The sequence below is a fragment of the Acipenser ruthenus genome, chromosome 18, assembly GCF_902713425.1.
Source record: "Acipenser ruthenus chromosome 18, fAciRut3.2 maternal haplotype, whole genome shotgun sequence".
NCBI classification, from domain to species: Eukaryota; Metazoa; Chordata; class Actinopteri; order Acipenseriformes; family Acipenseridae; genus Acipenser; species Acipenser ruthenus.
In genome coordinates, this window is record NC_081206.1 from 16856125 (window position 1) to 16869149 (window position 13025).

Below are 13025 nucleotides of genomic sequence, written 5' to 3' on the forward strand. Positions count from 1 at the left end.
TGATTTTGTCTATCCTTTTCAAGTTGTCCCCCCAACCGTACCAGTTCTTCAACGCTCGTCACCCGTCCACGCAGTTGACTGACAAGCCATGGATTTGCATTTTTCAGGATCAGCTTCAGTACTTCAATCTCAGTTATACTGGGTTTCCATCTTTTGCACAAGGCCTGATAAGAAAAAGCAAAATCCCTTATATTTTCATTTTCTAATTGTACTTTAGTTCTAATTCTTTCCAGTAACTCATCTTCATAATCTTCAGAAAGAAATGCTGCTCGAAAACGCTCTTCAAACTCTTGCCAACTAACCACTTGTGTTCTGGTAATCTCCCACCAATCTCTCGCAGTTCCATGTAGGACACTTCGGAGAGTTGCAAGAATTTCTCCATCTGCCATAGGTCTTAGTGCCAAGTAATCTTTGCATTTCGCTAGATACAATAATGGATCGGAATCATCTTCCGGACATCCATAAGTAGGAAAAGTCAACTTAATTGGAAGGTTTTTTTCTCTCTTTGTAATAGATGATACAGCGTTACCAGACACCTCTGACAGAGTACTTGGAGTGGGGAGTGCAACGATCGGCAGAGACGGCTTAAAAGTTTCTAATTGTTTTTTCAAATCAACCTGACCCCGGTTAATATACTCAACCAAAAGATCAATTTTTCCCAACACTTCCTGTTTTAAAATCAACATCTCAGCCCCCATCTGAGCTTTTAACTGACTCAGCTCTGTTGCAACTTGATGCACAGATACCTGTAAAGTACTTGAAACAGTGCGATATTCCTCCTGCAACTCCCGCTGCAATTGCTCCATATTCCATTTTAATTCCTCTTATATTTCCTGTTTCTTTAACCTCTTCATTTTGTGACTGCACCCAATGCTCCTGAAGCACTTGAGTTTCTTTAATGGCATTTTTTATACCCTCCACAGCATGAATTAAAGTTACAAGCTCCACCTGACTAATACCTGTGACACCCATAGGCAAAGGTACTAAAGGTGGTGCATTCACTGAAATATCCAAATCACTATCAATTAAGGAGTCGCTATTATCTAGCCTAGAGAGAGATTCGCCCACTTTAACAGAATCAATTAACTTTTCTCCTCCAACTAGAGTCAGCTCCTTCTCCGACCATTTACCATATCCTGTTGCCATAATTACAATCAAATATAACTAATTACATTTTTTTTTTTTTTTTTTTTTTATTATTCAAAACGTCAGGTTCAAGGGTCCCATCTGGGGTGCCAAATTCTGTAACGGTTGGCTATCTGGGGTGCCAGGCAAATGCATAATCTACCATATTTAATTGTCACCAAACCGCTACTAGGACATAGTAATTCACTTTTCCATATGTGACACCACTACACCCTATATATACCCAGGGAAACACTATGTAATTGAAATAAATAATTAACAAACAGGACAGAAAAAAGGTAAACAGCTAGGAGAAGAAGCATTGAGGAACCATGCAATCCTCAAGCATTTATTACACTCTACAAATATCAAGCAGGCCTCTTGGTTACTGACCGTAAACTAACAAAGAAATGTACTAGTTAATTACATCAATTAACCAATCACACTATTAATTGGTTATACGAACACCAACAACAAATATATTGCACAGCATTGTTAAATATTGCACAGCATTGTTAGATATTGCACAGCATTGTTAGATATTGCACAGCATTGTTAGATATTGCACAGCATTGTTAGATATTGCACAGCATTCAGATATTGCACAGCATGTAACTAATAAATATATTACATAGCATTTTAATTAGTTAGCAATAATAGATTAGTTAATCATCAATTAAAAATCATAAGTAGCATTTAAATTTCAAAATTAAGTGATCCATTAATCATGATTTAAACCATCCATTATGCTATATTGTTTAATTTGTCCTTAACTGACACTATTCTTAACTTGCAATAATCGATAAAACTAGAGTCAATGGCCCATTTATGCTATGCAAATATAGAAATAATAAAACTATATAGCATAACAAGTAAGGTTACAATGCATTGCAATACAGGAAAACAATTTACAATTATATAGTATATCATCCAACAAACAATATATTAACTAAATGGTGCACAAGAGTTCCAGCACGTTTCCAAAGAAGCAGGAGAAATGAAAGAAACAGAAATAAAGTGCATCGGTGTTTAGAACAAATCCCAGTAAATGTCCATTAGTTTAAGAGCAATAAAACTAGTAGTACGCTCTCCCCTTCCACCGCAATAAAGAATCAGCACGAAACAGCCAAGACAGTTCGATAAAAATGCAAATATCCATATCAGGAAAACTATAAACAAAAGTTTATTTTCTCAAACCCGATGTAGATTCAGCAGCAACACGTCTCCCCAGGTTCCACACGCTCTCACCGCAATTCTGCAACACAGCTCACTCGAATAGTTCGTTATTTTTCTTTACTATTTTCTGTAAAACATCCAACAGCTATACTTGAAAAAACAAACAAAACACAGCTACTTGTTGTCCTCAGTAGCGTGCCGCCATATTTTCAAAACTTTCTTCTTTCCCTGTCTCTCTCTTGCTCAGCTCAACCATATCTCCCGCACACTACAACACACTTTTTTTTTCCCGTCCTGCAACAGTGCTAGCTTTATACCCCTGCCACGACAATCCCAATGTTACGTAATCATTTTGTTTACGTAAAACAAGTAATATATAGACAAGCACCGACACATTTACCTATCGTCACATTCTATGTTTAGTTTTCCAGACTTTCACTTTGAATTGCCCATTTATCCTGCCACTACACTGTAGATTCACTCAGGCGCAGCAGGTGGGGTCTTAACACAGGTTAAATGGACTTCACCAGTCTGGGGGGAAAAAAAAATTAAATGATAGTACATAATGGTCCACGTTTTGAATGAGAGCTCTAAAAAAAAGGGGACATGTTTACTGCAAGTATATTAATTTGAGTGTAGACAACAATTCATTGACTGCAAATTTAGCATTAAACCTCTTGAACCAGCCTTACCACCTGAGAATAAGCACTGACCAGGATAGGCCAGTGGTTGTCCTTGCTGGGATATCTTACAGAGAGAGCAGAGGCTGGGTTCTGTGTAGCCGTGAGAGTCACAGAGAGTGGGTAGTGAGTGACCAGTTCCCCCTTGTCCTCAGGTACGTACTGCCAGCAGCGTGAGGTGGAGGCGATCACAGAGGGGGTGGAGGAGGACGAGGGGTTCTGCTGCTGTGAGCCAGGGCACCTCCCTCACGTGCTGTCCTTCAATGCAGCCTTTGGGCAGCGCTGGCTGGCCTGGGAGGTCCTGGTCACCAAGTACGTGCTGGAGGGGTACAGCATCACCGACAACAGCGCCGCCTCCATGCTGCAGGTGTTTGACCTGCGCCGTATCCTCACTACATACTATGTCAAGGTAACTCCCAGCGCCACTGTCACACTGAGCATCAGTGCCTGTGAGCTCTTATCCTGTTTTCAGCCCTGTGTGCTCACTCAACCTGCCCTGAGAATACTGACACCTGAATGAGCCTGCTTGCAGAGGGAGGGGAGAGCAGTCATTAGAACAGCACGGTGCTCATCAAGAATGGGGTTTAGAATGGGGTTCATTGCAGTGGAAACACAGCTGTGCTTTGTTGTAGCAGGATAAATGGGGTCCAAACATATGCACAGCCAAAGTATTTACTTTATATCTAGCACTTATTGAATTTCAATTGACATTCTTTAGCACAAGTTATAGGACCACCAGAATTGTGTTTTATGTATCTGTCTCTTTTATATCTGGAGCAGTGGTTCCCAACCTGTGGTCCGTGACACTACTCCATGTGGTCCACAAACAACTCCCAAGATTTGGTTCAGCAGTTCTTGCATAAACCCATTTCTACACAATCACATGTTGTACTACTACAATATATATTACTAAGCAACACAACAAACAGCTTTAACCAAATTATATGTAATTATAAAATATGTATGCAGTTTGCACCCCCTCCCCATCTGTTATCTGTTTTATTTTAATACAGGTGTGTTTATAATTTATATTGGCTCCCTTTTGAAGCAATACCATGCATTGTCTTCAGAATAGCCATTAACTGAAATGGCTTTCAAACGTGAAACAAATACTAACAAAATAACTGTTATGCATTATGAAGGCACATTCACGTAAATGCACATCTAGCATTCATGTAAATGCACATCTTTCTAATCTGTGCTGTCATTCTACGACTGGTTCACTGTTATGAAAAAAAAAAAAAAATAGTCTCCAGCCTTTTTGCTCCGCATAACTCTGTTGGAATGACAAAATAAAATAAAAATAAAAAAATCACAGTTTTAGTACTTTTCATTTTTAAAATATGTGCAACAGTGTTGCCAGGGTTATAGGAATATCCCTATTATTTCCATATTATATGTTTTTGGAGAGGTTAACTGTATAGTAAAGAAGTTAATGTGAAACAAAAACAGGCTATATTTGTTGCTTGACTTGTGAACTGTACAGTAGTGGGAATAATCGATTTCAGCTTCATGTTATTATAGGGCTTTATTCAGCCAGGTATAATATCTTCCAAGACTATATTCCAAAAGGAAATTGGCTTAAAACTACTTCTGGAAATGTGTTCAGTCTTTTCTTGACACTCATTAACCAAAACAGGAACTGACGAATCTCAACCACCTTCTAAGAAAAGGAAGCCTTCGTGTCACAAATACAATCCAGAATATTTACATGTACTGGATCTGAGGACAAACCAAAGCCCCAGTGCATTATTTCTTTCAGGAGGTTTTGTCAAACGAAGCTCTTAAACCTTCACAATTGAGATGCCATTTATCTACACACATTCAGAATGTGAAAAAAAAACAAAAGAAACAGAAACTTTGCCATTAGCAGTGTTCAACTTTGCTTAATTAACTGGTAGCGAAGATTCAAGCCCAGGGATCTCATTAAGTTAGGTACGTTATGTAAATACTTTACTTTCTACATATGCATTTACACATACAAATTAGTTTGAAAATGCTGTTGTGAAAAAAGTGGTCCGTGGGAAAAATCCAAACACCCAAGGTGGTCCCTACATTAAAAAGGTTGGGAACCACTGATCTAGAGAAATTAAATTGTAGTAAAACTTGGTAATGTTAAAGATTATGTAAATAAACTCTTTTGCTATCTTGGTTTTAATATATAAAATGGTGTCAAACTGACCCATCCAAGTATTGAGTAGGCAGGTAGCTGTGTCTGCCAGCCCCTCTTCCTCTGCCCCTGTGTTCACCCCTCCCCTGCTCTCCTCCCACCAGGGGATCATCTACTACGTTATGGCCTCCACAAAGCTGGAGGAATGGCTGTCTAGCGAGAGTGTGCAAGAGGGACTGCGCTGCTGCCGGGACCGTGGCTATGTGGACGTGGACCCTACCTTCAACCCCAACATAGACGAGGACTACGACCACAGGCTCGCCGGCATCTCCAGAGAAAGCTTCTGCGGGATCTACCTGGGCTGGATCCAGTACTGTGCCTCCCGCAGGGTGAAGGTAATGCACAGAGCAACGGCTGCTGGGCTGCAGGCTCAGTTACAGGTCCTGCAATAAAAATGACAGGATAGGCGTTCTTAGGCTGCATTCACAGTGAGTTTCAAACAGACACTGTTCTGGTTCGTTTAGTTTGAAACAATGTACCAGTGTGCTTGCTGTTCATACTTCTCTGTGAACAAAGGGACCGAGTTTGTTTGGATGCAAAGTAAAGTTTGTTTTTTTGGTCCTTGTCCTTTTTTGTTCACAATGCAGTTTCAAGTGTTAGTTTTATATGGTGTGTGAACCGGATGTTTACAATGTAGTGCAAGGCTTATTGAAAGATGGCAGCTATTGATGTATTGTTCCGGTTTTTAATGTAGCATGTTTTAGATTCTTGCGTATTGCTGTGGAAGAAAGCACTGGGGGAGCACTTCACTAATGTAATTAATGCAAGTATTGAATGCCTACAGTAGGAGAATAATGCAGTTCACCCAATTCTGCACGGCTCTCCTACTGTTGGCATTAAACAAAGTAATTTAAGAAAAGTGCGTTTTGTGAGTTTTGTCCAGTTCGGCTTTGGTGTTTGACCAAATTTCTCGCACTGTCCAGATTTCCACAGTGAAAAACTGACTTTTTTTTTTCCCACTCTGAAGCCGTTAAAATAACATTATATAATAACACAGTAATAGTTTAAAAATCGTAACAACTAATTGGTTTCTTTATATTGTCATATAGTCAACACATGTTAAATGTACAAAAAGCCAGATTTAAAAATGAGATCCGCTTTACCGTTTAAATATATGGTATACACATAATCAGAATGATTTAAACAAAGCGATCCATATAATTGTTTATTTTATTTTTGAATGATGCTAACACAACCTAATATGCAGTTTTGTACTTAATACAAAAAAAATAATTCAATAGCAAAACCGGGACGAATATCAATTTGGTCTGAAACAGAAACCTAGGAAAATATCTCGGATCATCCGTTTTAAATCTGCTCCTTTGGATCTAAATGTCTTCTAAAATCTGATATGATTCTAGAAACTGATGGAATCAGAACTGGACTTTACATAACCAGAAAAAACATAAGTGTAATGTGTTTTTTTGTTTGTTTTCTACAACCATTTTGAAAACTTAGACAAGGGTACTTTTGATCAGCATCTGGACATGCTGAGAAATGTTGTCGTTGGTGTTGTTGAAATAGTTGAATTTGTGCTTTTTTGGTGCTGACATACGCTATATAACCCCATTCACAATCTGACTGTTTGTGTTGTGTGCTCTTTCCCAGCCTCTGAACTCAGACAAGGACTCTGCTGTGGTGACTCTGTGCTACGGGCTGTGTGTGCTGGGGAGAAGAGCTCTGGGGACCGCCTCTCACCACATGTCCAGGTAGCACTACCTGCCTTTATGTAACAGATGAAGCAAGTTTAAATCTCTGCTTCATGGTACCACTGGATTATTAATGCACTATAGCACCGGAGGCGATTAGGTGTATGTTTTAATGTAGAAAAGTGAAATGATTTTAATGCAAGGGGCCCAGTGATAATGTGGTGCTAGGAAATAATGATTGTAAGAACGTCTTATCTTGAAGCATTCCTCGACGTGTGATCACGGGCGCAGAGTAACTCTGTTTTGTTGGTGTGCTTCTCCGCAGTAATCTCGAGTCATTCCTGTACGGCCTCCACGCTCTCTTCAAGGGAGATTTCCGCATCTCCTCGGTCCGGGACGAGTGGATATTCGCAGACATGGAGCTCCTCAAGAAAGTGGTGGTGCCGGGGATACGCATGTCTCTCAAACTGCACCAGGTAGCTGCATCATCATTGACAGCTATAGCTAGGGCTGTATTTTCTCACTGTAAAAATAGACTTATTTCATGTTATAAAAATAGGTATTTCAAGATATTTCAAGATTTAAACATAGCATTTATTTAAGCAGAAAAAAATAGCCTTGTCACATTCAAAATCGATCATTTTCTCTAGTTATTACACAACAAATGTCCCTAAATATTTAAATGCTTACCTGAAAAACAGTCAATTCTAAATTGTACAATATTTAGTTTTTTATATCCACCTTCTAAAGACATTCTATTATCAAACAAAATAAAAACATGATGAATGTAAAAATAACAAGACACCTGAATTGTTCCCTTCTTGCACTGGACAGAGCAATCTTTAGCCAAAATCTTTCCGATCTTTGATGCAGCTGGTGTCTTTTTCATTGAAAACATTTTAAAGAAATTGTGTAGCTCTATGCAGTGTATTCATTTACCGGAAGCAAACTAAACCGGCTGCCTGATTCCTAAATGCAGTGTAACAGGTAGTGTGTCAAGAAGGCAAATGTTTGCTGTAATTATTTAAGTGTTAAAAAAATGAATATTTACACTATGCTTTTTGAAATGGGAATTATTCACAGGGAACTACACATTACTCAGCAATGGGTACATTTCACTGAAATTGTGAAATATGTGATAACCGTGAAATAAATACAGCCTTAGCTTTATCAATTAGCAAGTCTCCATCATAATATCAGATGCAACAGGGCCCATATTGACTGAGTAGACAAGCATATCGGCCAAGGCTTACATTAGTGTTTAAACAAAAAGAAAAAGAAATAATGCTTAGGTGTTTGCCTGCTTGACTTCTTCACTTGAAACGTGAGCGAACGGCCTTGTATTTTCAGTTTATGATTGAGTGTTTGGGGCAGCACTTTACCAAGGGAAAGTCATTCATTTTGTTTTTATACTAAAAGAAAATTGAAGAAGTCAAGCACTTGCGTCAAACAGCGCTCCAAACCAGGGCTGAACACAGTCTAACTTTAATGACCATTTTATCCACTATACATCTTCAAGTTGCTCATATCCTGTAATATGAAATGTGCCATGACCTGCATACTGTGCTATGTATTGTGATTTAAGTGTTATTTTACACCACTACTGAATAGTAATAGAGGGCGATTTTATTTATTTATTTATTTTTTTAAGCTTTTTTCCTAATTGAAACCATGCACAAACATAAGGAAGAACCTCATACATTCATCTATTCGTTAAAATGTGTGTAATTTCAGTAGTTTATCAGAGGAGAGGGGTTGCTGGTGGAAGTCTTAGATTAGCAAACCCAAGAGATCTGTGTTTGCTAATCCTGACTACACACATTTTAACCAATAATAACTGGTCTGCTAAAAGCCTTAGCACTGCCATGCCCAGCAGACCGGTTAATTTTTTAGTTAGGATTTGTCTTTAGCTTAAATGTAGCTTTGTAGGAACTACTTTCATAAGCATCTTGGAATTCCTGTGCTTGAAGGACGATATATACAGCAAGTGTTATTGCTGTGGTTTGGTCCTGAACTCTCCCTCTGGCTCTCGCTCTCCCAGGATCACTTCACCTCCCCGGATGAGTATGAGGAGCCGGCAGTGCTGTTTGAAGCGATCTCGACTCACGAGCAGACCCTGGTGATCGCGCACGAGGGGGACCCAGCCTGGCGCAGCGCGGTGCTCTCCAATGCCCCGTCCCTGCTGGCACTGCGCCATGTCATGGATGAGGGCACCAACGAGTACAAGATCATCATGCTGAACCGCCGCTACCTCAGCTTTCGTGTTATCAAGGTGAGAACCATGCACGCACGGACGCACGCACGCACGCAGGCAGGCAGGCAGGCAAAGCAGCATGTCAGGAGAAAAACCAGGTGGGGCTGCTCAGTACTGCTGTCTTATAGCAATGTTGCACAGGTCTGTACCTATGCTGCGGCTATACCAGGGGATAAGTATAAGGGTCAAATTTAAAAGCAGCTTGTTGTCTGGAGCTTAAAAAAAAGTTAAGGAACATTTTAGTTTATCGTCATCATTTTAGTTCTTAATTCTCTTAAAACAAAGTTTTATTCTTCTGCTGTAACCCAGTCTTTAATGATATGTAAGTAGGAAGGAGAGATGTTTAGATGTTTTTTTCTCTGTGTATTAAGGACGGGCAGGTGCGCTCTCTCTCTCTCTCTCTCTCTCTCTTCCTCTTTTAAAAATGTGCAATTTATATTTAATTCTAAATGATATTGCTGGTAATTGTATACTGTTAAGGCTTTAGTGTAAATTAACCGCTGTCTTATTTTAAGATGTGAATGCTGTACCCTGTTAGGTAAGTCAACAATTCAAATACTTTCTTCAAGTTTAAGGATAACAGGGTACAGTTCATGTAAGCAAACATGTAGAGATACATTTACAAGTATTGCCACCTGTGTTTCATGTGATAGTGGAAATAAGGGGCAGGTTTGTTACAGGGGTGAATTTCTCTCTCTCCAGGTCAATAAGGAGTGCGTGCGCGGGCTGTGGGCCGGGCAGCAGCAGGAGCTGGTTTTCCTGCGGAACCGCAACCCTGAGCGTGGCAGCATCCAGAACGCCAAGCAGGCTCTGCGCAACATGATCAACTCGTCCTGCGACCAGCCCATCGGGTACCCCATCTACGTGTCCCCCCTCACCACCTCCTACTGCAACTCCCACAGCCAGCTGCGGGACATCATGGGGGGAGCCATCAGCATCGGAAATATCCGCAACTTTGTCGTCAACACCTGGCACAGGTACAGAGGGAGACGTGTGCTAACACTGCTTATACCTCAAAAATTTGACCATGCAGACTTTTTATATTTTCAGTGTTCTAGAAATTCCCTGGGCAAAATCTAACTGCACCCTTCATTTTGACCTACGACCTAATATGACTGCCATATAGTATATCTTGCGCCTTTTTGATTACAAAGACCTAACCCTTTGAGATATTGGCTTCATTCTCTGTAGTCTGCTGTATTATATGTTTTTCTGGGTTGGATATGATCATGGGTCTCGTACAAGAACAATCAGCCCATTATTTTACAAAAGATAAAACCAAACCGAAACCAAATTTGATGTACAATGAAAATGCATTGGTGGCATTTTTGGGAGCTCATCACCCACTTTTCTGCATGTAGGCAGTTCATATTACCATCCCTTAACCCTTTGCGGTCCATTGTCGGACTGGGTCCGACATTGCAATTATTCCTCAAAGGTCCTTTGTCGGACTGGGTCCGACATCATTATAGCAACGCAAAAAACGGGTTTCTAGTCGTTTTTTCTCCGGAAAAAGCAGAGAAAACCATTCAATTGCCGAGTGGGAGCGACAGGAGCCGAGACAATTCGAAAAAAAAAAAAAAAAAAAGGCGTATCTCATACATGGTATCTGGTATCAGATAACGGGGTGGTCGTAAGTAAACAAGTTGGCTGACTGAATCAGCGCACAGAAAACACGGACATTTGCACAGCTTTTTTGAGATGTTATAGTAATAAAATAATGACTTGGATCGCATTATTGAGGAGTTTGGTGATAAAACGAGTGATCAGGAGATGATCGATCGGTATGTACGACTATTATTATTATTATTATTATTATTATTATTATTATTTATTTCTTACATAGGTGAAAGCGATAGCGAACGAAAGGGTGGGGCGGGGCTGGAGATGCCTAGTGAGTGCTTTGTTGATATGCAGGGCCATTTAAACCCGTTTGACTGTGGAAAAAAATACTTTTAAACAGCGCGTCTAAAATTAACTGCGCGTGTGAAAATTAATTAGACCTGACATGCCTGACGCGCGATTAATAAATGGACCGCAAAGGGTTAATTTAATATAGCAACAGAAGTCAAAAGTTATGACTTACCTGATTGATTTTGACAGCCCTCAGTAGGTTTCTAATTTAGGCTTCATTTTGACCTAATAATTAAAATAAAACAGCCAAAGGTATTTATTGAAAGAAAATAAATGTTAATTGAGGTCCCGAGCCATTGTGAAACTGGAATAAGCAGTAAACTGGGCGAAGTTGCATAACAATTGAAAGAAATGCTATGTGGACCAACTTGATAGTAATTTGCGGGACTGTGCTCACGAAGCACCTGGATTCAAAGGGGCGTGCTAGCCTACTGCTTGGAGTCGTAATGCAAATATCTGGAAGATGCTTTAAATTGGATGCTCCAGTGAGCAGGTCACTTTGTTTTTATTAAGGTAACTTAATTTTCTGTGCATGTATTGAAATTAGTTCAGTTTATCAGATTACTTTACTGCATTCAATTGGCATATTGATGAAATTCAAGTGTAAGGGTCTTATCCATGGAGTCATATGTATTATTGTAATGGGCTATAATAAAGCAGCATCTTAAACAGTAACTGTTTTTTGGAGGCTGGCGACAGGCCTGAGTTCTAGCTAAATTTGATTTTTTTTTCTCATCAGAAAGGAATTGAAAGTGCTGGAAAATACCTATTGCGTTGAAGCCAACATGTTGATTTAAATAATTTCTATTTCGAGAACCATGAACTGCAGTTCTACCCAGACGTGATTTGCCACTTACAAGCGATAACGAGGGTACCAGGAAAATAAAAAATAAAGTTGAATGTCTCTTAATACCATTATTATTATTATTATTATTATTATTATTATTATTATTATTATTCTTTGTGTCTTAGTATAGTACATTACTATGAGCAGTGCACTGTATTCAGCTTTTTTGTCAGTTAAATAAAAACAACATGTGTGTAATAATGGTATGTCCCGTTCTATTGGCTGCACAAACTTAGTTAGGTTTTTCAATTTTAAAATGGTTTAGATTTTACCGAAAAAAGACTGGACTTCAAAAAAGGGCTGAAAGAATTGATAAAAAACCAAACTGATCATAACCCACTTGGATCCCTAATATGAGCACTTGATGGTAAATGTGTCGGTGAACTTGGCATAGACCTCTCACCTAATATGTCTGTCATATTGAGGTTATGTGACTTGTCTTAAGGTTTGTTAATGATGGAAACTTTATTCACCATTTCTCCATATTATTGCTAAGGGAATAAGTAGTAATTGTATTTGAGAAAAAATCATTTATAAAGAACTTTAAAGAATAGTTTTTTTTATGTGTGTTTTGGCAAATTTAGTTGGGTCTACCTAGAACTGCTTTACACTGCTTTAGAAACATTTAATCTCTGAAAACAAGAGTATAAAGTCTCACATCTTGCTTGGCTCTCCCGAGCAGGTTGCGGAAAGGCTGTGGAGCCGGGTGCAACAGCGGCGGGAACATCGAGGAGTCTGACGCTGGAGGAGGAGTCTCGTGTGGTAGCGGCAATGGGGTGGGGGTGGAGTCACAACAGAGTGGCATCTCACAGGGAGGGGCAGCTGGACTGGCACCCCCTGTCTCCTACCAGCCCCACGTCATGGGTGAGCACGGCTCTGAACACAGACTGGAGCTCAGCAATGTGTTTCAAAATACCTATGAAATATAGATAATTTCAAGTAGTAACTTTACAGAATTAAATAGTGTATTTTTAATACTAAAAAATAAATACAAATAAAGGCATATTGGTATATAGAACAGTTTACTGGTCTGCAGTTTTGAGTGGAGTTCTCTTTCCTGTACCACTACAGCGCTCTGCTGTGTTGAGTGGAGATCTCTTTTCCTATATCTACACCTTTTTTGAGTAAAAATACAGTGTTAAAATGAACTGCAAGTGCTTGGATCCCACTGGTTCTCTGTATGACCCCCTTCCCTCTCCACCTCTCCTCC

General features: G+C 39.5%; 1 protein-coding gene across 2 annotated transcripts in view; it reads left to right on the forward strand.

Annotated features, from left to right (window-relative positions):
• The window catches only part of LOC117421087 (pecanex-like protein 1), a 67171-nt gene that overhangs the window by 50651 nt on the left and 3495 nt on the right, over positions 1-13025 (forward strand). For both annotated transcript variants that reach the window (XM_058991328.1, XM_058991329.1), the window contains 7 exons: positions 3137-3390; positions 5256-5486; positions 6760-6860; positions 7126-7276; positions 8842-9072; positions 9757-10031; positions 12498-12679. In XM_058991328.1, the coding sequence (XP_058847311.1) occupies positions 3137-3390; positions 5256-5486; positions 6760-6860; positions 7126-7276; positions 8842-9072; positions 9757-10031; positions 12498-12679 (1425 nt within the window). The remainder of the gene's footprint in view (positions 1-3136; positions 3391-5255; positions 5487-6759; positions 6861-7125; positions 7277-8841; positions 9073-9756; positions 10032-12497; positions 12680-13025) is intronic.